This window comes from Numenius arquata, chromosome 11, assembly GCF_964106895.1.
Source record: "Numenius arquata chromosome 11, bNumArq3.hap1.1, whole genome shotgun sequence".
Lineage (NCBI taxonomy): Eukaryota > Metazoa > Chordata > Aves > Charadriiformes > Scolopacidae > Numenius > Numenius arquata.
The window spans coordinates 24,451,464-24,478,676 of record NC_133586.1 but is presented as its reverse complement, the minus strand read 5'-3'; the positions used below and the strand labels follow the sequence as shown (position 1 = coordinate 24,478,676).

Sequence of the window (27,213 nt, the reverse complement as noted above, 5' to 3'; positions counted from 1 at the left end):
ACTGCCCGCCGCGGAGTGCGCAGCAGGTGCTGTCGGCGGCGCGAGACGGGCAGCGCCTGAGGTAGCCGGGGGGAGCCCCTGGGGGCGCGAGAGGGGCTGCGTGGGGCCAGGAGCCGCCGCGGGGTGTGCGTGGGAGCTGTGAGCCCGCTGGGGGCTGTGTCCCCTCGGCTGCGCAGGGAGGGCCCGGTGCGGGCGGGAGAGACCCGTGGCGGTGGCCGCTGGGCCCTTGCTGCGGGGAACGTGCTGGTCAGCGGTGCTGCTGTGAGGAGGAGGACGAAAAGGAGGACATCTCCGGGTGAAGAGGGCCCCGTCCCACCTCTGGCAGGCCAGCTGTGGGGTGGCGGCTCTGGTGGCAGGGTCCCCGAGGTGTCCGCCGGGGTGAGTGCTGCTCTAGAGCAGGAGGGCGGGTCACCAGTGGAGCCCCCCAGGCAGGCCCGGGCCGCGGTGCTGCTGCCTCGGGGTTGTCTGGCCCTCTCTGCCAGCTTTGACAGTGCATTTGTTATCAAAGAGTTGCTTTAGGCTTTCTCAGGGTTCCGTTGCAGGGTGCGAGGTAGCTGTGGGGTTCTACAGCCCTGCCCTGTGCTACTTGGCTGCGGTTGTTTATGCAGCGTCAGGGGAGAAGAGGAAGGCAAGTGAGGCAAGTATCTGTGCTAAAAGCAGATGGGCATGTTCAATACTAATGGGCTTGTTTAGTGTAGAGCAAGAGGTGTGCTAGCACTCTCTGGGTAAAAACAATAATTCTGTATCGTGTGTTTAAAAGCCATTATGGTTGTCCTGGATTTCTGTTTCCTGTCCTCATTTGGATAATTAAATGTCATGGTGAAATAGAAGAATAATGAAAGGAAAATACTCGCCTCCTTTCCTCTGCCACACGGATCTGGCAGCCCCTTCCGATAGCAGCAGGGAGACCCTCTCTGTCCAGGGCAGCTCCGAGGTCTGTCACAGTCATCCCTAATTCATGTTGAGCTCTGTCTGAAAGGGAAAAAAAAAAGTGCTTTTTGCTTTTGGTGCTTTCACCTTTGCTATGAGACCTGTGTGAGCAGAAGGTTCAATGTGATTGTCTAGGGTAAGTTTCGGTAAGGTAGTAAGTGTAGGCGAGTTAAAATGTGGAGCAGCTGCCGCCTCCTTTGTGCTGTAGGAAATACAGCGATGAGATGCAAAGTGTGCTTCTGTGCCAGAGTTCATTTTCAGCCAGACCCCTGGGAAGTGCTGCTGTGCCAGAAAACAGGTATTTTTCTTTCAACTGCATCAGTTGTTTTAATAAAAAGACTAACTCTTCCTACAAACATAGAGTGGTAAGAATACTGTTACTATATCAGATCAACTGAGGAGGAGGGAGAAAACGCTGAGACTTGATATATTTTAGTGATCACATTTCAGTGCTTTCTGAGGACACTCAAGAACTAGTGCACATGTTGGATAATAGTCTTTTGCACTGCACAGAGTAGTGTTTTTGCCAAGTACTGAAACTTTTTCAGCACTAAATCTCTACACTCTGCTTTTTATTCATGTGCTATAAAGGCCATCTTTGTTAAAATACTGATTTGTCATTCCCTAGCAGTTTGAGAGCAGTAACTGATAATCTGCAGAGGCTGGTGGGTGTCCTCTCTGCAGAGGCCAAGGAGGAGAAGAGAATGTCCTGTAAATGAGTGGCTCTGACATGGGTGGGGGGCTCTGATGTGGGTTGAGCAGCCCCTGTGAGGTGGTAGCTCGGTGTCAGTTAGAGGAGAGTGCTCCAGTGCTTTGCTGCTATGTGTCCCCCCAGGTCCCTATTACATTTAAAAATAGCAGTGGCTTGCTGCTCAAACAACCAGAGGTATTCCTGTAAGCGCAAGCAGCAATGTTGCTGCTCGTAGTGTTGTGGTGGGATGATGGAGAACTACCTGGAGGGCTGTGTTTATGGTAAATAGAGGAGCTACCTGTTTTCAGGGTAATTCTGTGCATGATCAGATTAATGTTACTTAATTTTTTCTAGGAGGGAAGAGCAAGCTTGCATGACTCTGGATTTTCAACAAACAGGTCTGCATTTCTCCTGGTACCTGTTTGTGATTTCCCTGTGGCATGGCTGTAGGGCCTAGCAGGGTGCCGTGAAAACTTCTAGTGGCCGCTGAAGACTTGAATGAATTCGAATGCCTGCCTTCGATATTGATGTTTTCTACTCTCTCAGTTGTATATTGTGTCTTTCTGAACTTCCTGTTTCTGCACTGAAACCGTATGGCTTAATGAGTAGAAAATAGCACTCTGTCATTTTTGGGAACAGGGGAAGGTAGCAAGAAGCCTGAGTCATTCAAGCAGACGGTCAGTATTACCAGGGCTGGCATCCTGCCGGCTGCAGCTCGGCTTCCCACGAGGCAACCTGAGGGCCTCCAAGGCTGCTCACCTGGGGAGGGGTGAGGTTGCCTCACTCCAGACTTGGTTTGAAGTGCCTGTCTTGCTGCTGCCACCACCACCTTTCTTGAGGAGAGAGCTGCTGTGCTGTGCTTCAGGGCCTGCCCATGGCCCCTCAGGGCTGCAGGGGGCTTCGGGGAATGCTCCTACTTGGAAATGTCTAATCTATGGTATTTCTTGTGCCAGGCACCACCACTAAACAAAAGCTGCTGTTTCTTTCACTTGCATATCAGAAGGATACATTTCTACATCAGCATTATAACACATTATTGTGGCTTTATTTGGTCTCATTACTTATTTAGGGCAGTGTCCTGAACTGTAATAGCTTCTCCTCAACTTCTGACAGAGTAAGGCAAAGGCTTTCTTAGTTATGTGACAGTGAGGATCAGAGGTACTTGCTTGTGCCCTGTGACAAAGAGCCATTAAAAGATTCTTGCGCGTGCCCTACAGGCATAAAAGCATCATGTTACAACTGCATATAGGATATGGAAAAGCAGAAGTGAGGAAACGTGAGGAAAAAACATCTCTGAATCATTCAGTTTTCCAGCCTATATTTCCAAAATATCATTCTGAGGTATGAGATCTTAGCTGTAGAAAATGCACCTATTTCTGTCTGTATACGCTGACTTTGCTGTGTCTGACAAGCTGTATGCTGCCCTTCAGTGTGCTTCCTGCTTGAGAGGGTAGAAAATCATCATGCAGTCGGGATAGTATCTTCCACTAAATCTGACAGTACATCAGAGCTGGGAAGGTTATCGTGAAAGACTGCTGCTGTTTCACTGCTGGGATGCTGCCAGAATACCATCTGAACAGAACATGTGAATGTATTAACTGTGCTTATTAATTTTCTAGCCGGTCATGTTGTTTGTTTTGCCTTCTCAGTTGGACCAACAAAGCTTTCTTTCTTAAACTAGACCCTGCAAATAATAGTTAAACTTGACAATCAGATGCTTTCATTAATTTTTGGTTTTGATATTTGTTCCACCTTAAAACTGTCTTAATACATCCCTTTAAGAACAAAATACGTATTTCTGGAAGTATCTAATGTAGCACATTATACAAAGACTTGAACAAGAGCAGTGCATGCAAAAGCATTGAAAACCTGAAACCAGGGTGTTCGCGCCCATATCTGGCATTGATTTCTGTGTGAAGGGCTTTGCTTTTTTGTACGTTTTGCCACAGGCACTTCTGTAACCAGGCAGAGTCTCAGCTGGTGTGTCAGCAGCAAGTGCCTTGGCTTATAACATTAGAGGGGGCTGTGCTGTGCTACTTCCAAGCATCGTAATTGTTACTCTCTGGTGTTAAATTGTGTGTTCTTAAAATCTTTCCTTAGCTGTCTGACAAAATTGAAAATTTTTCACCATAAGGGTATAGGTCAGGTTATAACAGTAGCAGAGCACTGGATTTAATTAAATTTTTTTATTAATACTTTTATTGTAGGAACTACACAGGCAGCTCTTTCAGCTTCATCCTTTTGCCGTGCAGAACATATAGGTGGACAGTGTATTGCAAGCAAGAAAAGTAGGCAATAAGTTACAAGTAGAGGTTTTGTGTGTTTGTAATGATTGCCGAGACGTTGAAGCTTGTCTGCAGAAGGAAAATCTTGGCATTCAAACCAGCGTGGGCACGAGGCTGTGTTGTGAGAGAGTCCTGTGGAGACAGTAGCAAGGACGGATCCTGTGACTGTGAAGGTCTACAAAGGATGTTGTGTCTGAAGCAAATACTGTCAACATGACTACAGGCCCTTTAGAGCTGGTCAGAACCCTGGTATCCAAGAAGGCAGGACAGACGATGGGACTGAAGAGGTGGGACAGTCTGTAGTGTCAGCCTTGCACATCATTTGCACAGACTGGGCAGACCAGGCCTCTGGAGGGCTCAGGAACTTGGAAGGTTAAATGCCTGTTCATCCAGATCACTTCTGGTCACTCCGCAGAGCTGTCTAATCTGGCGGCTTCAGCCACTCTGAACAGCAGCTGAGTATTTTTGTGCGGGAGGTGCTTGGCAGCCACTCAAATGAAGGTGAGGAAATGCATATTTTCCCAGTGACCAGGGAGTGTCCCAGAGACCTTTTAAGGAAGTTTGGTTTGAAAAAAGCAGCATTTTCTAGCTTTTGCTCTGATAGCACAGTGCTGGGCTTTTCAATTCTGCCTAGACCTGCGTTTTGGGAAGTAAACCAGTTCTGAGCAGCTTTTGTCAGAAAAGGCGAGTGCAGTTATTGTGCAGTTCTCCAGCTGTTACTGTGGGCTGATGGTGCTGAGGGGTGAAGTGTGTGGGCAGACCTGGGAGGAGGCTCTTCGTGGAAGCGAACCGTGCAAGAAGGCAATCTCTTACAATTTATCCTTAACGTACCTTTCATGCAATCACTAAATGGAGCTTGCAAAGAAGCTGGTAAAAGGGAAAAACAGAACCAGTGCCATTTAAAAGCCACTTGTGCTTTTTTTTTTCAGTTGGATACTGTTCATATAAAATGTAATTTAAATTCTAGGCTGGTTGCCAGGAGCTGGATTGTTGATGTTAAATGTACTTTCCATTAGAGCTCTGTATTGGAAAACTACTTCCTAGTGCTGGAGGCATTGAAAGGGGTGGGTTACATGAGGGTGCCCTGGTTGCCCTTCTCAGGATCAATGCCTCTCACCATGCCCTCCATCTTCCATGTGTTGAAAGGCCAGCGGAATCAATATCTGACATACTGAAAATGTGATTCCTCCTGAGTAGAGCAGCATATGAGGTGCAGTGCTTGTTCTGCTGTCCTAAAAACAAACAACTTCTTGCCTTTTAAATTCCTAAAATCTGCTAACTTTTTTTTTTTGAGGGGAGGAGGTTGTCTAGGTGTTCCAAACTGCTGATGTGCTTTGGTTTTTTTAACTTATTAATCCCCCATTTGTTTCCAGAGGGCTATTTCTTGCAGTGTTCCCTATGCAACAGAAGGCATTTAACCCTGTTTCAGTACCCAGATTAGATTGTCATCTCCCCCCACATACACAGCTTTTTATTTAATTGATTGACTTGCATAAGAGATTGCGTTTGAAGGATGTAACTTGCAGGCAGCTGTTGGTAGGGACTGGTATTTCTTTGCAGGTGGATTAGCAACTGTGAACACCCACTGTGTAAGATGATTCTTCTCTGCATGCTGTTTTCAATTTTGCCAAGATAATAAGGTAAAGCATAAAACTGGGTCTTCTTGGCAGGGTGTGAAGGCTTTTTTGGGAACCGTTCACACCAACAGAAGATCTTTCCTTCCATCACACTTTCCCTTGTTCTCTTCATTCTTGGTTGTTTTCCTGCATCATGTTATCTTCTGACCAAAGTCCTACCTGTTCAGACTCTTGTATTGTGCTGCAGGGTTGCTCTTGCGAAGTGAGATGGAGGTCAGATATCTAAATGAGGCTACTGATTTGGGGTTTTTCCTAGTTTTGGGGGGAAAAGTCCTTACCAGTGATTCTTAAACATAGATGGGATAAAGGTAGATCTCACTTGAATCATAATCCACCATGCACTGATCTCTAAAAAGGGGTAAACAGGTTGTGGATGAGGAGACTTTCCCAGGTTGAAACTAAAGCTATTTTCAAGGACTTGTGGATGAGTCTGGTACCTGGTTGATGAAATGGTGGAAGGGACTATGTGTTGGTACTTCGGTGAGCAATGTGTGTGAGAAGGACAGTCCTAGCAGTACCTGTGCAGTGATAGGCTCTACATGAGCCGTTCCCATTCGGAAGGATCTTGCAGTAACAGTTAGTACGGTGCAGCTTGAGCTCTGGCGTTTGGCTTGACCTATGGCAAGAGCTGTGCTGGGAGTGGGCTGGGAAAGAGGCAGAGAGCAGAAGGCTGCTGCAGCACTGCACAGCAGAGCTTTCTGCAGCCTGCTCGCTCCCTCTCAGAAAAATGGTAAAACAAAAGGTACAGCAATGGGTGGCAAGAATGATGAAGGAATAGGGCAGGCTTTGTCGAAGCAGAGAGTCCTCAGCTCAGGAGAGATGCCTGGAGAAAACAAAAGATAATAAATTCGTGAGTGTGCTGGAAGAGGAGAGTCAGGAGCAGTGACAAGTTCTGTAACAGCTGCATTGGTATGCTGACCTTGTATGAGGCAGTAAGTTTAAAGCAGTCAGAAAGAAGTAGGTATTTTCAAAGCTTAATGATGAAATTTGTTTCTCCAAGGTGTATTTGTTGCCAAAATGGACAGGTTAAAAAAAAAATAGATGTAGTGTATACAAAGCATCATAGTTCTGTGTATATGTGTGTGTATAAAGCATCATAGTTCTGTACCTGCACCTTTTTCTAAGCCTTGGTCAAAGGTTATAGTTGTAGAGGGACTTACGTTCTCACATAGGATGGTAGTTCTTATGTATCGGTGTCTGTGTGTGTATCTGTATATACATGCATATATAGTGCCGTATGTGTTATCTGTATGACATACTGTGTGCGTACTACTTCAGTGATTTCTGTTTTGCAGACCTTATGGGAGACAGTGCAGCCTTTTGGGGTATAGTAAGCTGCTTGTTTAAAACTAAAGCCCTTCTGTTAGTGTAGGGAAAACAATGTTTGCTCAGAAGTGTTGAACAAAGGACTTCGAAGATAGCTTAAGGAAGCTTAATAATATATTAACAAACAACCTCTTAGCAAAGGTACTAACGGTGAGGGGGAGAGGAAGGAATAGGAACATGTTTTGTCATTCTCTTCAGGTGGACTAGTAATTTCTCTATTGCTAACCAACAACAGATACGGCAAATGCTTAGTGACAATCAAGGAAATCTCTTTCTTTGCTGGATTTAGTGCTTAATGCAGTTTCATATCAGGTGAGACCGTACTGGCTCTTCCTAATGGACCTCCAGCAGTGCCATGAAAAACAAAGGGCTTTACTGATGCATTGGCTTCTTTCTTTCGAGGTTTGTCTCTGACAGGTGCCCATTGGGAAACCCACAGATATGAGCCGTGATGCAAGCTTGTAGGAGTTGGTCTTAGTTGCAGTTCACATGGAATTACTAGTTGGGGTGAGAACCCACAGCAAAGCTTCATAATACGTTTGACTAGGAGCTCAAGTATGTCTCTGAAAATTGTCTGCTTAATGATTCAAGGCTATGCCTTGCAAACACATACCCAGGTGAGTAAATAGGGCCAGTAAGCATGTAAAATCATGTATGAGTTCATGAGAATGAGGAGAATCTAAATATTGTCACATAGTTCAAAAAGGGCAAGTAAGGAAGGGTATATGCGTGGCAGTAACTGGTAGTGGAAGTGGGGGACAAGGAAAAACTCTTTCTGAAAACATAACTGGGGATAGAGACCATTGTGAGAAGGCTGACCTTAACAGCTGAGGCGGAGCTAGGAGGGAGTGAGCAGAGGTAGTACTTAGGACCTCTGGAGGACCTGATTCCACAATTGCCTCCTGGTTTTGCTAAATGCCTTGGTAAATTCTTCAGGAGTTTTCTCATTCATCACAGATAAATCTCCAATACAGTTGCTGCTGAAACTGTTCTTGCTGGATGTTTTACTCCTTGTCTAATCTCAGTTGTGTTACTTTACCCTCAACTTCAAGGGGAAAAGTAACTTTTACCCTGGTGGAATATGCCCTTCTTAATCTTAGTCTTCATCTTTTCCACTGCTCTGTTCTTCTGAGGTGTCTGCCTAGGCATCTGTCTGGCTTTTAATAGACTCTCTGCAGTTTTCTCCTCAGTCCTTCTCCCACCTTAACAGGCAGAAGCTGAATTACTAGCTCTGCTCCAAGCCTGCCTCCTCGTCAGAAACTGTTTTGACATGGCTAACGTGGAGCTGTTGAACAGGCAAAGAGGTGTTTCTTTCTTGTTCCCTGTGCCACTGTTTCCCTGTTTGCTCAAGTCATTGTCAGACTTGGATTTTTAAATCATCCTGTCTGGTCTCTCAGACTTCTCTGCAGAGCTGCAGCTGTGCACTTTTCTTTACTCATCCCTCATGGCCGTTTGTTTTAGCCAGGGACACTCTTACCACACTCTTTCAGTGGTTTCTAAGCTTTACCAGGTACAGCCTTGTACAGCTGATAACCATCTCAGACCTTTCTGCAGAGATGCTTTACTACTCCTGTGGTTGTGCTGGCAGTTATACCAGCTCTCCGAAGGGCTTTTGCTACGGTCCCATGCTGGGGGCTTGTACATAAACCAGGCAGCTGTGGGATAGTGGGCAGGCTCCCTGCTTGGGTACCGACGGCAGCAGGGAAGGGAGCGAATGGCCAGCCCTGACAGTGGGGGGATGGCCCCTGGGGGTCCCAACAGAAGTCCCCGTAGCAAGGGAGCAGTGTGATGGCTGAGTTGAAGTTGGAAGTGGAAGAAATCCACTGCCTGAATTTGATTTCACAGCTAAGTGAAGAATTGCAACGTCGTTTAAGCCTTGCTACAGCACTAAAATGGCAATGATATTGCATATAGATAAATGAATTGATGGATATGAAGGGACAGAAGGGAAGACTGGACTTCAGTGAACTTCACTGGAAAGGATGGGCTGAGTTGACTGTCCTCTTAGGTAGAGGGGCTTTGGAAAACCAAAGTAATGAATGTGACTCTTCGGTGGAGATTGACAATGAGCACTAAAGCAAGCTGAGCTCTGGGGTTCTTAAGAAAGGGTTTACGAACAAAAAACACGAGCTGGTTTGCTGCCTTTGGATGCCTTGTGTGTATATATATACATACATACATACGTATCTAGGATGTCAGCTTACAGCCCAGAACAGGCCTGGAAGGGCTCAGAGAACGGGAACGTGGGTGGAGGGGCTGGCTTCTGCCTGAGAAGCAGACAGTGGGCTGGGGCTCTTCAGTTTGGAACAGGGGGCTCCCACATGCCTCCTCCCCTGTTTAGTAAATCCCTAAATCCAGGAGGTGGCTGCCGATCCAGACCTCCTGCAGTCACCCCAGTGGGCAGGAGGCAGTTTTCTGCAGGGCAGGCAGCGGAGCTGTAGGTCCACTGGCAGCGGGCACTGTAGCTGTAGGGCAGCTCCGGGAGGCTGAGCAAACTCAGGGGGCAGTCACAGGGCTCTGCTGGTTGCTGGGGCCCTGTCTGGCTTGGGCACCACCTGGTTACCCTGCCATGTGCAATGGTATGTAGGTATATACACATGCTATCTCTGGCCTTGTTCTTCCCTGGGAACTGCTATTTTAGGGATGATTTTCTGGGTTAGAAGAACATTAGTGGCCTGTTATGTCCTGGTTCTCTAGTTTGTTTCATTGAAGTGAGTCATAGGGCTTGCTGCCTGCCTTGCACTGGCTGTCTGAAGGGAGAATTTCCTTGCTGCAGACTTGGTGGAGGCATTGCAGTGCAGTATGATGGTTAAAGAGCCTCCAGTTAAACGTATGTTGTGTTTGTCCATTTTAAAATGAGCAGTTAAGTGGTCTGGCCAGCTTGGCAATGGAAAAAAAAAAAAAAAAAAAAAAATTCCTCTCATCCCTGGCATTGGTTAAACAGTTAAAATTCTTGTCAAAGATGTTAAGAAATATCATTTGAAAGGTACCAGCACTGCCTTAGCAGTTAACTGGGTTTGTGCCTGGCTTGCACAGCAAGAGGAGCAATTAGAATGAATTCAGGTGAATGACAACTGCAGGCTGGCGAGGCTTGGGAAGACCCAACCTGCTGAGACTGAAGGGCTTCTCGGTGTCATCGTGGGAGGGACGTCAGCCCCGTTCCCTTGGAGTGTGCCTCTGGAGTCATTTGGAGTCAGCAGTGCTTTCCTGGCTATTGTGTGTGAGCAGGCTGGCTGTTACTGCAGGAGTGGGACGGGGCTGCTTGGGTGGGAGAGCCCGGTGGTGCCTGTGCAGCAGCGAGCACCATGATAGCAACACTCAGGCAGGAGTCACGTGTCGATAAGCAGAGAGCCTGGGGATCTTTCCTTGGGGAGGAACAGTCGACACTCTCTGAGGTGATGAAATAGCAAGGCATAAACTAACAAAGCTCACTTCAACACTGTCAGGGACTGCAGCAGCTAAACATAGCCCCAGAGGCTTCGCTTGCTTGGCTCCTGCCTGGCAGGTGACTGCTCTGGGCTAGCTATAGGGTTACAAAGGTGAAATTCTTTAATCTGTGTCACGCTAGAGCTCAGTCTAGATGTGCAAATGGTCTCCTCTGGACTCAAAATCTGCACATCCCTGAGAGCGGGTGCACAGTACTGAGCATCCAGGTCAGTCTAGCCCGGCTGCTTACCGTTTCCAACACCATCCAAAGAGGATCCTGCCATGCTGGCAGAAGTGAGCCTCAGCAGAGGCAAATTATGCTCCTGGTATTTATTGCTGAAGCCTGAGGTGAGTGGGAGGAGGAGTGCTGCAAAAGGTCACCCTTCTGTACCCTGTAATGGTAAGAGGAAATAGCAGAGTACAGATACTTCAGTCAGGATGGTTCCTGAATACATGGTATTAAGGACACTACTGTTCCTCAGGGAGAAGCTTCAGAGACCTAACGTAAGAAATGGTTTGCTAACTCATGCTGCTTAGAGGTTAATTAAAGTTGCATTATTGTGACAGTCTTGTGTTTTGATGGCTGTATCATGAGTAATACGTTAGATAGGCTTTATGAACATCAACTCTCAGAGGTGTCATTAATGTTGCTTTTTGAATGAGACTGAGTCCAAGGTCCTGATTGCTTGTGGCTGCTTAATGATTCAGTTGCATATTACTGGAAGAATAGGCAATGAGATGGGTTACATTGTCATCAGGAAATTACTCATATCCAGTCTTGCTCCAGAGTGCTGGTCTAGATGCTTGTAACAATTAGCAGAAGTGTAATGGACGTTTGTGTTCCCTCTTTCTCCTGTCAAGGCTATCAAACGTCTGGAACAGGCTGCGTTTCTGCATGTTTGTTTTTATAATATCAACAGAAACATGACATAATCACTTCTAAATCTCTCTTAAAAGCAATTTAATCATGAGTGGAAGAGAGGATTTTGCTTTGCAGTTGCAAGACTGTTAAATGTCTTAGGGTGAATAGCTGATGCATTACTGGAAAGCAGCAAGTTGCTCTGCTGCTGAACTTACGTCACTTAAAAGAAATCACTTCAGCTCAGTTTCTGCCCCTGTGGTAGGGTTAAAGATAAATTCACTTCTTGATCAGGTATTTTGAGGTCTGTTTCTTACACTTAATATAGGCCCCTCTGGAGAGCAGTCTGAAATGGGAATTATATGGTCATGGATGAAACAGACAAAAGCAAACCAGTTCTTCTGTTTGTTTTCCTTCTTCTGCAGGACAGATTGTGCATCCCACATGAACTACGAAAACCCTCCACCTTACCCTGGCCCGGGCCCAACCGCCCCTTACCCACCCTATGCACAGCAACCAGGTGGTCCTCCTGGCCCATACCCAGGCTATCCCCCTGGACCCACTGGGCCATACCAGCCAGGCCAGCCAGGTTATCAAGGTTATCCACAGTATGGATGGCAAAATGCACCTCCGCCGCCTCCAGGACCAGTGTATGCAGATGGGCCTAAAAACACAGGTATGCCTAGCAGCCATGGCACGACATAATGATGACCTGTTCTGGTTTGCAAATGTATAAGTACATGTTGACCTTAAACTAATGTGGTTACCAGTGTCTGACCCTAATGGGGCTGGGGGAGGTGGAGACTTGTTTGAAGTAGCGATACTGTTTATAGCCTGTTTTCCTGCTTTATTTTGCTGTTATGTCTTTAACATATGTCTCTGCCTGTTGGAAGATACTGCTGGACATCCTTAATGCTGATCCTTTAGGGGAATCCTTATGCTGAGGTTGTTATACATGCTTTTTGCTGGCTTTAGATTTGCCACAACTCTCATTCTGTCTGTCTTTTGGTTGATAAGTTTCAACCAAAGGCTGCACAGTTAAAACTTGTAATATTCAAATGTACGGTTCCTACCAAATCAATGTGCATCAGTTTTCTTGAGCCCATCAATTAATAGTGCCATTGGAATAATCCTGGGGGTTTGGTTTTTTCAGAAGCTATTATTGTTCTGTGGAAAAACACTGATTTCCAGGGAAGGGAAGGAGGGCATAGTAACTTATCTTGGCAGCTAGCTGGTCCATTTGTGTCCCATGTCCCCTCAATATGGTATGCTGCTTTATTCTGACACCCGTAGCTCTTGTGGAGCTCGCTGCAGTGCTTGGTGCAGGCTCGAGTTGTCAGAGGAGGGCTGAGAAGATGATTAAGGGACCAGAGCATCTTTATATGAGGAGAAGCTGAGGGAGGTGGGACTGTTCAGCCTCAAGAAGAGAAGGCTTGGGGGGGCCTATCCATGTGTATAAATACCTGATGGGAGGGAATGAAGAAGAGGGAGCTGGACTCTTCTCAGTAGTGTCCAATGACAGGACTGGAGGCAATGAACACAAACTGAAACACAGGTTGTTCCTTTTGAACACAAGAAGACACTTTTTACTGTGAGAGTGATCAGACACTGGCACAGGCTGCCCAGAGAGGATGTGGAGTCTCCATCTGTGGAGATACTCAAAACCTGACTGGACAATGGTCCTGGGCAGCCTGCTGTAGCTGATGCTGCTTGAGCAGGTGGGTTGGATCAGATGATCTGCAAAGGTCCCTTCCAAACTCAACAACTCTGGGATTCTGGCAAGGCTGGATGTGGTCCCTGCCTTTTCCCCATTGGAAAGTGGAGGATTTAGCTTGGGTTGGTAACTCTTTGTCTTGCTGGTAGGGACACTTGCATAGACACCAAGTTTACTGTTGTCAGTGTTTCACAGGCTTTGGTTGTAAAATATCTGCTCATATATCTTGGGGTGTACTCACCCCCTGACTATCAGCACGGGGACTCATGCTGTCATACTAGCTCCAGTGCCATCTTTTAGGCTTCTTCAGTGATAAGTGTTAAACCATCAGTGATAAACCATCATTGCCTGTCTTCCTCTGTTGCAGTGAATATCACAAACAGACCTGAACTGTTGAGAAGAGTCTTGAGTACCTATAGCTGTTCTGGCTATCTTGGGGTGGCCAGAGGATGTGGCCAGAGCTACCAAAGGGGCTGTTCTGCAGGAGGGAGCGTGGGGAGCGCTTCTGTAGAAGCACTGTGCTTTAGGTGGGACCTGCTCCCAGGGAGGAAAGGGTATTCACGGTTTGTATGTGCTTGGTGTGTCTGGTATGGTTATGGACAGACTAACCTGGGGTGGAAAAAAATGAGACTAACGTACCTCAAATTGAAACCTAGGTCAGTGCTTTACAGCTATGCAAGGCGCTAGCACTTCGGGCACTGCTGCTGTAAGGACCAACTGATAAAGTGGGTATCAAAGCTGACATCACTTGGAAAGTTGTCAAGACTCGGACAATTCCCCCAAGGCCTTTACCACTATGCGAAGCTGTCTTTGGCTGTTGCACATTAAGGTCATTCTCCACATACTGTTGTTGCCATGGCTTGGGACAACATGCACTTGCACTTGGGGCCTGCTCAGGACTGAGGTCTATATACATTTGCTGCATTTTGAGATAACTGCGTGCTGTGCCCCTCTACCACTTCATGTGGCTGACTCGGCAGTGCACTGTGACACAGGTCTTTTCAAAGCCCTCATTTTTTGGGAAGCTGGAACTTGAGAAGTTCCTGTTTCTTTCCCCAGTATTATTGGCTATAAATGGACTACTGGACCAGTGTATATAAAAGCATCCCTGGATTTCTATCTGGTATAAGATGTCAGGAATATTCTGGTGTGGGTTTGCCAGAGGACCCAAACGTGAGCAGTGGACTATGTATGTGAGCGAACAGGAACCTGAATGCGTGCAAGTCACGAGTTCAGCTTCCTCTGTAAAAGAGTGAAAACCTCAAGGGTTTTCCTTTGAGAAGGAGTGGGCAGCAGCATGGTGATACTTCCCACCACTACCACCACATGGACTTGAAGTGTAATCAGGGTTTTCCCTGGGAAATGCACATAGTTTTGCAGTGGCTAACAAACATTTCTCAGTACTGGGAGAGAAAAAAATTTCCTTATATCCCATGTACAACATCTCTGGTTAGTGCAAGTGTCACTTTGCCACTATAGCCACAAAAAGGGATATGCCAGCAGAAGCTGAAGGGAGAGTGGGTCTGCTGCTTTGGACAGTCTGGCTTTGAGCCAGATCTGCTGCCTTGGAGGCTTAAAGGAGCTCATATCAGAATGGATCAGGGAACTGATGACACTGAACATCCTCTGCTCAGGTCAGGTCTCTGCTTGCAAACCTGTGGACCGGCACAAATGAGTGGGCTGGGAAGTTCAGGTACTGGAAGGCCATTACAAGGTCTCCCCGGAGCCTTCTCTTCTCCAGGCTGAACAACCCCAACTCTCTCAACCTGTCTTCGTAGGAGAGGTGCTCCAGCCCTCTGATCATTTTTGTGGCCCTCCTCTGGACCTGTTCCAACAGGTCTGTGTCCTTCCTGTGTTGAGGACTCCAAAGCTGGACACAGTATTCCAGGTGGGGTCTCACAAGAATAGAGAGGTAGAATCGCCTCACTCTACCTGCTGGCCACACTTCTTCTGATGCATCCCAGGATGTGGTTGGCTTTCTGGGCTGCCAGCATGCACTGCCAGCTCATGTTGAGCTTCTCATCCACGAGCATTCCCAAGTCCTTCTCAGGCCTGCTCTCCAGCCATTCTCTGCCCAACCTGCATTTGTGCCTGGGATTGCCATGTCCCAGGTGCAGGACCTTGAACTTGGTTTGGTTGAACTTCATAAGGTTTGCATAGGCCCACCCCTCAAGCCTGTCTAGGTCCCTCTGGATGGCATCCCTTCCATCCAGTATGTTGACTGCACCATACAGCTTGGTGTCATCAGCAAACTTGCTGAGGGTGCACTCAATCCCACTGTCCGTAGTGCCAACAAAGATGCTAAACAGCACTGGTCCCAGTACCGACCCCTGAGGAACATCACTCGTCACTGGCATCCACTTGGACATTGAGCCGTTGACCTCAACCCTTGTGAGTGCAGCCATCCAGCCAGTTCCTTGTCCACCAAGTGGTCCATCCGTCAAATCCGTGACTTTCCAGTTTTGAGACCAGGATGTCGTGCGGGACAGTGTCAAATGCTTTGCATAAGTCCAGGCAGATGACGTCTCTTGCTCTGCCCTTGTCTACCAATGCTGTGGCAATATCGTAAAAGGCCACCAAATTTGTCAGGCATGACTTGCCCTTGGGGAAGCTGTGTTGGCTGTCACCAATCACCTCCTTATTTCCTGTGTGCCTTAGCAGAGATTCCAGGAGGATCTGCTCCATGATTTTGCCAGGCGCAGAGGTGAGACAGACCAGCCTGTAGTTCCCTGGGTCTTCCTTTTCCCCCTTCTTGAAAACGGGCGTTACGTTTCCCCTTTTCCAGTGAGTGGGAACTTCACAAGACTGCTGTGACTTTTCAAATATAACAGAAAGTGACTTAGCAACTTCATCCGCCAGCTCCATCAGGACCCACCTGTGGATGGATTTCATCAGGTCCCATGGACTTAGGCGCACTTCTTGCATCTTGCAAGGTCTAATAACTGACTTGGCTGTTCTTCATTAGAAATAAACAACTTGACCTTTACTTTTAGAGCTGATAATTTATATCCTGAGCCTGAGGGATGTTATCCTTAAGAGTATCTGATTCATCTCCCTAGCTCTGTGAACTGACTCATGCCGATTTCTGTCTGCCTCTTTCCTGCTGTAAAAAGTGAGGGCTGTCTTCTTGTCTGTCCAGGCGTGAGTGCATGAAACAAAGTCGATCTGCTGTTTGGTGTCACACAGTGACAGAGGGAACTTACCTGCACCAGAACAAAGCTGGCAAACGCACAGCAGTAGAATCGTGGTGCCTGCATGGAGCATAACGTAAGGAGCTGGGCCTTTTTGAGCAGTAGGGGCTTGCTTAGGAGGAAGAGAATACCTCATTTCCCCACCAGTATTTTCATTATAGAATAATTTGGTATCAACTTGCATAAGGAAACCGCAGTATCTGCTGTCTGGTCAGCAGGTACTTTCTTGTCTATGTAAATTAGAGGTGAAATGTAATGCTTTTGATAGTGGTGTGCTTTAAAAAAAAGTGGAATAATCCAAAGTACAAAGTGGCATACTAATTTTGAAAGCACTAGCTGATGTTAGCAATTTGCCCAGCTTAATTTCTCCTACCCCCCCTGAACTCCCCTGCCCTGCTGATAAGTAACAATGTAATGGATGAGGCTATTCTGTGCTGTGCCAAAGGGAACCAGGCTCTGTCAGCAGCCTGCCTTCCAACCCAAGGCAAACAAAGTTCAGTGTTGCGTTTGACCTATTGTACCCACAGGGTGGAAATCTTATTTCTGGAAGTTGATTACTTGTAGCAGAGCCAGCTGTGATAAGAGTAGCAGTCACAGGGATGCTGCCTGCCTCCCAGTGTTTGGCCAGCTGCAAGAATAAACAGGTGACCTAGATACATACGATGCCTTCTGCTAGAGGTGTGGATTTTCCCTCTTTGCAGTCTCAGTGTGGAAAGGAGGGGATCCTAATCGCTCTGCTCAGGCTCCCTGGTGCCTTTCAGTGATTACCCCTCGCTTCTCAAACCCTATCTATCAAGCTGAGCCTTCCGCAGGAAAAGCTTATTTGGAGGGCAGCACATAGCAATTCCAGGAGACTTCAGAAGTATATTGACCCTTTCCAAGCAGTCTGTTGGAGCATTTAGTTTAACTGTTACTGTACCTTCAGGACCTGTAACTCTATAGACAGCTGATGTCCTGAAAATCTCATGTGTCAATTGTCCTCTCATCTGCTTCTCATACTGTAGTATGCATTAAAACCTGGTGTTCTTTTTCGGCTAAGATTGCTGTATCATACCTCCCTCTGTCCCTGGCTCATGCCAGCTGACTGCACAAACGGGGGGGCCATGTACTGGCCAACAGTGCTGTGCTGGGTCTGATGTCTGACCTTACCTTCGCTGCTTTCCACCCCTAAGGAGGGCATAATCTTAGAAGAGCCTGATGCAAAGACAAGGATTTCCAAATTCAGGTGCTGTATCTGAAAACATGCTTCAGACAAACTGGCTAAACAAGGCAAAGGCTGGCACTGTAGTGGGCAGAATTAAATGAGGCTGCACTTCTGGACACTCTGTCAGCCGGGCACCTAGCCTAGGTGAGAAGAAAATTGTGCAAAGCCTTTTTTCAGCAGTGCAAGCACTGCACAGATGTGGTACTTGCCCTGGGGGGACTGCTCAAGGAGACTCCTTCTACCCTGAGTGACTACTCCCTGGGGTGTGTTCCCTTTGCTTTAAAACTGGACTTTGTCCCTCCTCTCTGTCTCCCAGAACATTCTTGCAAGACCCTTGTAAGACTGAGTTTGTGCTGTGTAAATCCCTCCCAGCCAGGTCTTATTTAAACCTAGGACTGATGCTGATTTTCAGTGAAAACACTGACTCAAGGTGGTTGAGTCACCATCCCTGGATGTGTTTAAGAGCCATTTAGATGTGGTGTTGGGGGATATGGTATAGGGGAGAACTTTGTAGAGTAGGGTAGATGGTTGGACTCGATGATCCCAAGGGTCTCTTCCAACCTAGACGATTCTATGATTCAAGCTAAGGAATATATAGTTCTTAGCCCTGTTGTTGACTTGGTGGACAATGCCTTCTTGCTTTAACAGTAAATTAAGATTTCACTGATTAAAAAAAAATGTTAGAGGAAGTTCTCAAATTCTGTAGTTTTGGGAGATACCTCTGCATCTGTTGCAGTCTAGAAGAAAACTGAAAGGTCTGAAGCCCTGAATTACTGTTCTTTTGAGGTGGGGGTGGGGGAAGCTGGTTTCTTATATGACAAGTCTCCTGTATGCTTTCTAACCGGTGTGATGGAGTTTATAGTGCTTTGGAGAGCTGGCTGATGCCTGCTGACATCCTGCACAGACTTGAGTACTTAGTACACAAGGTATGCTTTGCCCGTCTCAGGAGAGCTGGTAGCCCTGCTTTTTAGAGATGTTGAATCCTTCCTGGACACATCTATACTCCATAAATGGTGATTAGTATGACTTCCATTATCTCAAAGATCTTCGAATCCCATCCCTGTGTGCTCAGGTGAGGAAACTCACCTCTTTCCCAGCCCTGAGCTCAGCTGCAAGAAAATCTGCTGCCCAGTTTATGATCAGACATCACCCGTGCTCAGAGCACATGCAGTGTGTGAGAGGGGAACAACTTTACCCTCGGGTGAAATGTGGCCAGTGCCGCATTGGCTCTGGAAAACCGCCCAATTGGCACGGTAATTTCCCTGAAATGCATTGCCTGTTCAGCTCCCTGAAAGCTGAAACAGCTCTCTAGGGTGACTGTAAGACCTTCTCAGACTAGCAGGAACTGAAAGGCAGGGATTTTCCTAACCTGCTGGACACAGTGTGCAGCCACGGAAGAGGAGCAGGTCTGATACCACCGGAGGTAGTTACAGATCAGTCGATTCTGCTCAAGTCCATGCTGAAATCTGGGCTGGGTCAGCAGCACCTGCCTGGTGGCAGAGGGGATTTGCAGGTGAAACCGCCTGTACTCACTGGCAGTTTGCTTCCTCGATTTTTTTACTCAGGTGGCTCTGGCAGTAGAGCTGTTTGTGTTTGGCGCTGGGGATTATGAAAACTATTCTGAGAGTTTTGCAACTTCGGAAGTTTTGTGCTTGGAAATAGGCTCTGGTATCTGTTTCAGGACTGTGCTGAGGTATTTCATGAAATCTGAATGTGTGTACGGTGAAAGCCTCTGGGCAGAAAGGAGTTGGGGGGCCAGGGAATGTGACATGACAGGTGTGAAGCTGTAAAGCATGAGCAAATATCCCCAGAGAGGAGAAAGAATAATTAAATGCTTTTCTTGCCAAGGGAATTAGATCTCATCTGTACCCAGGCTCTTCCCTGGAGGTCTTGTGGGCAAGAGACATCTGGGGCAGAGATGAGCCTTGTTGGCAGCTAGTATGAAAGTTTTAGTTGAAGTCCCAGCGTCCCTGTTCCCCAGTCGTGCAGTCTCTTCTCCTGCACTTGCTGCCTGCGTGGGACATGCTCCAGGACACATGGCTGTCTAGAAGGTCAGGGCTTGGGTGTTCCTTCCTCCTGCAGTACTGGGTCTGCAGACCACGAGTGTGTGCCCCAAAGAGTGGCTCAGACACACTTGATTTATTGTCACTGTCACCTCTGCATCCCTTAGTTGCCACTAATGCCCTTGTGCTGGCTTTCCCTTCTCTGGCCTCCATCCTGAAGGGAAAGACTTTCACAGGACTTGGGTGAGAATGTTTTCAAGGTAGAACTAGATGCACAGACTGACTTAGTAATCTGCTGGAGGCAGCACTTAACCCTGTAAGAATTTATTATTAGAATGGTATCGTGCAGTTTTAAGCAAGACTTGTTGCTTGCTGGTTGAACAAGCGAAAACAAAGCTCTTGGTGCAGAAGGGACTTGTGATTAAAAAGCACTTTATTCACATGTGGGAAAAGGCTTATTGGTCCCTTCTCTGCTGTGTACTTCCTCCCGGATGAGAAGACTGTGGTATTAATACTTCTGCTCCAAACAGCTGTTACTATGGAAAACAGCCATTCAAATACCACTGCAGTAGCAGTGGTTAATAAACTGCTTGTTGCTGCTTCCTCTTGAGTTCTCCAGGCCTTGCCTAATAGGAGTGTAAGGATCTTGTTTGCGTGCAGATTGGAGCATACAATCTTAGCATACAGCTGGAGCTAAAGAAGTAGTGAACTCCAGGATGTACTGCTTTTCTCATGCTCCTGGCCCTCTCACCTTGGGAAGAGGAGGGAGTCCTCGCAGCTGGTGCTGGGCTGGAGGTGCACACATCTTGCATCTCCCCGGGCGCTGCCTTACTGGCTTGCCTGAAGTGAGCTCTTGCTTGCCATCTGTCTGCCTGGATGTCATACCTGAAATACCTAGACAGGGGACACGGCCCCCATGATGTGCAGCAGCACTTCTGGGAGGGCTTGCAGAGCTTGAGGGCTCTCGGTTGCTGTTGCTGCCTACTTTCTGGGAGGGTAAGCCGGTACCTTAACGGTGATGTCTGTGCCTGGGCCCAGAGACAGGATAGACTGTTTCTGTCATCAAAGCCAGTGTCCTTGTACTGCGGTCCTTGTAGACCCACTGCCATAAGGAGCACTACAGTCTAAGGTCACAATTTTACTTTATAGCAAAACGGGTGAAAAGTACTGCTCATGCCTTTCCCTCATGGAGCTAATGATTAACATATCAATTAGGTATGAGAAGAAACAAAATGTGTATGCTTAAGATAAAGCAGGCTGTACATGGAATAACAAGGTATTGTAGTATTTGCTTTAAAAACAAAGTGGGAGTTATTTGCACTGGATTGTGCAGGCTGGTACCGTGTGATTACAGGGAGTGCTACCGTTTTCAGGCTAAGTGTGATTCATTGTGATCTGCGCTCTTTAAGGTTGATTAGAAGATGGGAGGGTCTGCTCGGCTCACACCCTCTACCATCCTGTTTTAGAAAAAACAATGGAAGCATCAAAACCTGAGCCTAAACCTGAGTGCTGTCTAGTGCCTCTGAGGAACACTGCCCTTGTTTCTCTTCTCTATCAGACCACCAGTCCCAAAGTGCTAATGCGCATCTGCTCATGGTGGCAAGGACCCTGGCGTGCCATGGAAGATCTTTGGAGTGCCTGACCTTGGACAAAAAGAATGGCACAAAGCAGCTAATGAAGTCTCCAGTAAGGCTCACCTTAGCTCGAAGGCATTTAGGCTTCTGACAAGAAGCATACACAACCAGCACTTCCCTTAATTGATGTATTTTGGGTAGGGGTTTTGCTGGCAAAGCTATTCCAGTAGAAAAGTTGATATCTGTTAATGGAAAACCGCTGGTTGAAGTGAATTGGGAAGCTGTTGGGTGGCTTGCATCAGTAGTGTGCTGTACAAGGCTTCCTAACGAAATGGTTTTAAGAGGTCTGAGTGAGGTGCTATGGGTTTTGTTCTGCTGTCTTTTACTGTGCTGTTTACAGGGAATCCTGTGCGTTTAACATAGCCCTAATGCTTGGCTGGGAAGAGCAAATAAAGGTGCTACTATGCACTCTTGGTTTCCTTGGGCACTTCTGTTGCTGTGTTTGTGTTAGTGCTTTGAGGCTGATGTTCAGTTGTGCAGTGTCCAAGATGAGGATTGATATTGGATGTCTCCAGCTTAATGAGAGACTTGGCTGGGAATAGTTTATCCAGCCTTCCTTTGAACTGTTCTTTATCCAGTGCACTTTGGTAGCTGTAAGTGAATAGTTCTGTTCTGCTCTTACCCTCTCTTGCTTCAACACCCAACTGGTCAATGAGAAAAGCTTTTCAGCGTTAATGCTGTATGACTGTGTTTTTTAAAGTTTCTCTGGCAATTTGTCTGGTGACGGCGACAGAGCTACAACTTCTGAAGCATTGATGAAGTTTCAAAGAAAACGGTCATTAAACTCAAACTGTAAGGGAGAAGTGTTTGTTTTTGTTTAGTAGAGTATTGCCCAGATGCTTTTGAAGTCTGAAAACTTGTGGTGGTGATTGTATTTCTTCTCAAACCACAGCAGCAGTTGACACCAGCTCCCGTGAGCTGGCAGTGGCAGAGAGCTGCCCTCTTGAAACTCTTGCTCTCTCTCGGGGAGGAACTCTGCAGCGGAAGGCAGCGACTTCTATAGTTTGTATTTCTAATGGTTGTCTTTGGGGCTTTCCTTCAACTTGGAAGGTGAATGGGTTTGGTAAAGTACCGTAACCCCCTGCATGGGGAAAAACATAGTAGTTTGTGCCATAATGTGCTCCTGGTTTAAATGACTTCTAGCTGTTAGCAGAAGAGAGTGAAAGGATGTGGTCTCTTTCTAGTGCTGTTTCACTGTTTCTAACAGGAAAGCACACACCCCCAAACCCATGGTGAGTCCCGGAAAGGTCTTGACATGGCTGCTGTCCCTTCTCCTGCCCCGAATCACTAGTGGGCAGTTGTGGCTGTGTATCAGCCAGTTCAGTGCAGAGCTTTCCAGCACATGCTGCCAGCGGCAGTGCCATGCAGGCAGCCAGAGGTGCTGGCTGGCTGGGAAGGAGCGATGCCCACTGCTGCCATGAACCGCTTGTGCTGAGGCAGCATCACGCGAGTGGCCACACACAACAAGTGCTATTCTCCCTCTGCACAGCCCAGATTTGGAATAGCCATTTTGTTGACTATTTCAGCAAGTGTTTCAATAGCAGCACTTTATATATGCTTTGAACGTGCTTTGTCAGTGTGTCCTTGGCACTTGGCGGTAGTTTAAAACTTCTAATGGATTAATCATAAATACTTCAGGCAAACTCCTGGAGCCATGGACAGCTTGCTATAAATTGCACAGGGCAGCATCCATTTCAACTCTGCTTTGGGGTGGGGAAGGTTACACAGTCCCATCCTCCAGCAAAGTATGCAGTTAGACTCAATTTCACAGACTTCTTTGCAAGTTGGCAGCTAACCAGCAAAAGCCTTTACTGGTTTGTGTGCTGTGATGGAGGACTTGTCAATGTTAGCCTACCATTTAATAGCGTGTGTCTTTTGCATGCCCCAGCATTGCTCCTTAGTAGCTTAGCGCTGAGCTACCAGAAGGTAATGCTGCTTTAACTCTAGCAGTAAATGGCAGCGGCATTAGAGCTCTTCCCTAAATGGTGCCTTTGCTGCAGCTATAGATATGGCCACCTTCAGCCAGGGTGAAGATGAGCTTTACTGTGGGGGCCAAAACTAGTAACTGCCCTCCAGCCCGTGGTTTGCATTGCGGTGACATGGCTTCCTCTGGTCAGCAGATGCCTGCTGGAGGCCAGCTAGGTGTGCCTGCACTTGGTGTGAAGTGCCAGCCTTTGTGCTCAGAGTGCTGTCGGCCTGAGAGCTCAGTCCATCCCAGCTGCTTCAGCAGGGGAGCTGAGAACACTCCCAGAGCAGTGTAACCTTACCCTGGCCACCAGATTTGGGACTGTCACACGCTACAGAGCTTTTTCTGGGGCAGGGAAGGGTGTCAGGTTCCCCTGGGTTTCACTCAGTCTGAAGCTGCAAGGTCTTGCTCTAGAGGCAGTTCTGTGGTACCTGTTCTTGCTGGTGTTTTCCGGAGGTCAGAGTCGCCCTGCTGCCTCCAAACCACCAGGAACCAGGGCTCCCCTAAGCATCCTCCCAGCCCCCTTCTGCTGCATGGATCTGGATGTCTCCAGGGCACTGTGGCACACCTTTGGGTATAGCAATGCTTTGGCAGCAGCAGCATCCAGCTCTCCATGGCTCCGAAGCAGGACAGCTTGAACGGCACCTGGTTAGAAACCAGAGCTGCCTCAGGGCTCCAGCATAAGGAGCTGGTTTGGGAGCTTCCTGAGAAGCTTCCATGGAAAAGCACCCTTGGCTGTTCACTCTGAGGGGTGGCAGGAGCCAGCGAGCACCTTCTCCCACCTGAATGCAGGCAGGAGAGCATGACTGGTACCCCATTCTGGTGAGGAGCCCTGGCCATCTCTGCTTGTGGTGTCTGTGCTCTGCCCTGCCCAACAACTGCATGGCATTGTCTTAAGCAGGACTATTGGACGATTTGGTATGTGTTTTGCCTTTGCTCATTGCGACAGGGCCTTCTCAGAGGAAACAAAGGCACCAAAGAGCAGCTTGTTCAGAGCTCCTGGATCCACCAGGGGAAGAAAAGCCCGAAGGTTTTTTCCCAGCCTGAAACACACCAATGCCTCCTTTGGCCCTTGCAAGCTGAACCTGCTCTGTGCAGCTCTGCCCTGCGGCTCCCCTTCCCCAACAGCTCTGTCCTGTGACTGGGTTTGCACAAAGGCAGCGTGTGACACCAGGGCTCACGTCTCTTCTTGTGGCTTAGTGTGTTAAGCCAGACAGAAAGGCAGCGCTGTCTGCTTCAGGGAAGAATGCTGCTCAGACGAGGAGGGTAAATGATGAAGTATCAGGATGTCCAGCTGCTCCCGGCAGTGGGGGTCAGGGAAGGAAAGCGAAACAGTGTGGGCAGCTCAGCTCAGCCAGCTTCTCCCGGGGCAGCAGGGCACAGCTCCCTTCCTTCCCACTGCTGCGCAGGCAGTGACTGCTGTGTCCCAGTGCTCTGGGAACGAACCAGCCGCCTGGTGACAGTTTGCACTGCACGGAGGTGTACAGGAGCCAGCGGACCTGCATCACCTCACCAGGGAGAACAGGCAGTGAATAGAAAGCTGCTGCTATAATGCTGTGTAGGGTCAAACACACTCAAGTCTTTATGCTTTTGAACGTGAAGCCCTTTCAAGTCTTCTACGCGTGGTTCTGAGTGTGAGTTTGGGGCTGCGGGAAGGTAGGAGGGAACAAAGTCCTGTCTGCCTTGGGACAGATTCCCCCTTTGGATGGGATGGGTCTGTGGTCCACCCTGTCACAGGGATGAAATGGGCTCTCCTGGATCGCAGGAGGAGGCCGAGGTGCTGGGCTCACCAGTCACTGACCTTGCTCTGCGCTCCTTGCTGCTGTGGCAGTGCTGTCGCCCTGGGCACAGCCCCACCCTCGCTACAGGGTGTGGGGAGGGGGATGGTGCAGCTTCCCCCAGGGCTGCCCAACAGCCCCCAGCACTGTGCACGGGAGCCAGGTTTCCCTCAGGCCCCGGTGGGCTTCTGCTTTGGCTCTGCAGGGGCAGGCAGGGCCAGTGGCTCCTGGGGAAGAAGAGCATGTGGCACCTCTCCTGCTCCAGCACAGCCTGTCACAGCACTGCAGCACCTGCGACCTCCTTCTGGGGCTGGCTGGAGAAGAGAAGTGCTTCTGCCCTGACATTTCTGGAGCCAGGGCACCCCAGGCTGTGACTGAATGTGCACAGGCAGCTGCAAAGCCCCGGAGGGAAGGGTGGGCAGTGGGGCCGTGCAGCGGCTCCTCTGGAGCTGGGCTGTGCCTGCACAGCAGAGCCCTCCTGGTGATACTCCCCTGGGTGAGGGGGAGGCTGCCTGAGGCTGGGGAACAGCCCCTACCCGAGGGCAGGCAGTTGTGGGGGTGTTACTGGGCTGTTGCTCTCTCTGCCCTACCCTGATGGTGGCAGGATTTCAGTGTAATGTAAGCCGGAGCACATCGTCCTCCACCCATCGCTCTTGAGAGAACTGGAGCATTGAAGGGGGAACAACGTTTTTCTGAGCACAAAGCAGGTTGTGGGAGGGCGGGGTGGAGGGTTGGGCTGATGGCGTGAGCCGTCTCCTGCCCAGGCCTCTGCCTCTCAACACCACGTGTGCAGCCATGCGACGTACAGCACCAGCTGCCTGCCTGGGTCAGACTCCTGTGTGAGGGCACATTTCCCACGCAGACCACAACAAACAGACCCAAGGAAGCTTTAGGGTAGAAAACTGCTGCAGTTCTGGGTGTGATAGCCCAAGCTCCATGAGGGCAGTGGGGCAGGCAGGGAGGCACCAGCGCTCCCAGGGGCAGCTCATTAGGAGCAGACACCATCCAGGCTGAGCCAGTTTTCTTGCTCAATAACTGTACACGACGTAACAGAAGTCTGGTCCTGGCTGACCTGAACCTGCTGTTTGTGTCAAGATCATGATGTTGTGCAGTCCCAGCAGCCTCTGACCGGCTGCAGAAAGAAATGCTTCCCCCAGGACCCTTCCTGCCCAAGGGGTGCTGTGGTGACAGGAGGGGGCAGCGGGTCCTTGGGTCCTCGCAGGATGCTGAAATCATGGCCTGAGGGGGCTGCAACACCCAGCACAGCAGTTCGGCACCTCCCCTCCCTTGAGTGCTTGCCCATGCACCAGCTCATCTCCAGCAAGCCTGGGCCATCCAGAGTGAGCGCTGGGGTGCAGAGGGGCACCGTAGCTGTGCTGGGGTGGCAGAGGTGGGTGGTTGGATGCTGAGGGCATTGTGCACTGCTCTTTCACTGACCGAGCTCTCCTGTCCCCGCAGTGTACGTGGTGGAGGAGCGGCGGAGGGATGACACGGGCGAGAGTGCCTGCCTGACAGCGTGCTGGACTGCACTCTGCTGCTGCTGCCTGTGGGACATGCTGACCTGACACCTCTGCAGCTGCCTCCTGTACCTCTCACTGAGTGCTATGCAGGCTCCCCACTCCCGTCCCAACTTCTTTCTGTTACTGTAATCAACGCTCTGCTTTGCACAGCCAAGAGTTCCCGTCTGTCAGTCCTAGCGCCTTGTTGGGGTGGGGGAGTGCACTCCTTTATTTTAGTAACGGAGAAATCCCTTTTTAACATTTCTAAGACTTTTGTTGTAACTTTGAAGAATGTGCTAATGGTATATTTCAGCCAAAAGCATTCTGATGAAATGTATATTTATCAGTTGAAATTTTCCTAGTCCTAGAAATGAAGACATACGCAATAATTAAAGGCAATGGTTGATTTTCTTTGCTAGGTCCCGACTGTTTCAATAAATCTGTCCCGTAGAGGGTGTGCTTACCCTGTTGCTGTCTGTTCTCAGCCTCCCCCATGCGCTGACTCTGCAGCAGCAATGATGGACTTCGCTTCAAGCTGCTTCACTGCAGAAGTTCCTGCCTTGACCCCTTGACAAGGTCTGGACTGGGGGGGGGTGGTCTGGCCCTGCTCTTACCACCATCCGGGGGATTTTCTGCAGCAACCTGGTCCCTAAGCCCCGAGAGCAGCTGGGCTGGGCAGGGTGGAGCACCTGTGTCCAACACTACCACTGCCTCTCGTCCAGCACACAGCAGCTCATGTTTTCATGCCTCTGCTTACTCGGGGCTGGACATGCAGGTCCACTTCTGGGACCAGGGGCCTCTCCAGCAGCTCCTGGGATGGCAGAGAGCTGGGGGAAGTGCATGCAGATCTGCTGCATGTGTGCCAGCAGCTCCTGGGGGAGGACTGGTGCTGCTCAGGGGTTCTGAGCAGGGATCCATCATCCCCCTGCTGTGGGGGGTGTAAATTAATGGGTAAGAAGAAACAAGGCCATGGATTAATTTAGTGCTGAGGATTGGTAGCTGAAGCTGTTTCATGGTATGCCTACCCAGATGGGGAATAAAAAGCTTTCATCTGGAGAAAAGCAGGGAAA

The 27,213-nt window shown here is 48.7% G+C and overlaps 2 protein-coding genes across 2 annotated transcripts in view; one reads left to right on the top strand and one right to left on the bottom strand.

Moving 5' to 3' along the window:
* CYSTM1 (cysteine rich transmembrane module containing 1) lies at positions 1-26,605 on the top strand. Its single transcript, XM_074155757.1, has 3 exons — positions 1-61; positions 11,580-11,830; positions 26,103-26,605. Exons 2-3 carry the CDS (start codon positions 11,599-11,601, stop codon positions 26,207-26,209), a joined length of 339 nt encoding a protein of 112 aa, XP_074011858.1. The 5' UTR covers positions 1-61; positions 11,580-11,598; the 3' UTR covers positions 26,210-26,605.
* The window catches only part of PFDN1 (prefoldin subunit 1), a 60,918-nt gene continuing 37,495 nt past the window's right edge, over positions 3,791-27,213 (bottom strand). Inside the window, exon 4 of the mRNA XM_074155756.1 lies at positions 3,791-6,366. Coding sequence (XP_074011857.1) covers positions 6,349-6,366 — 18 coding nt within the window. The 3' untranslated portion in view covers positions 3,791-6,348. The remainder of the gene's footprint in view (positions 6,367-27,213) is intronic.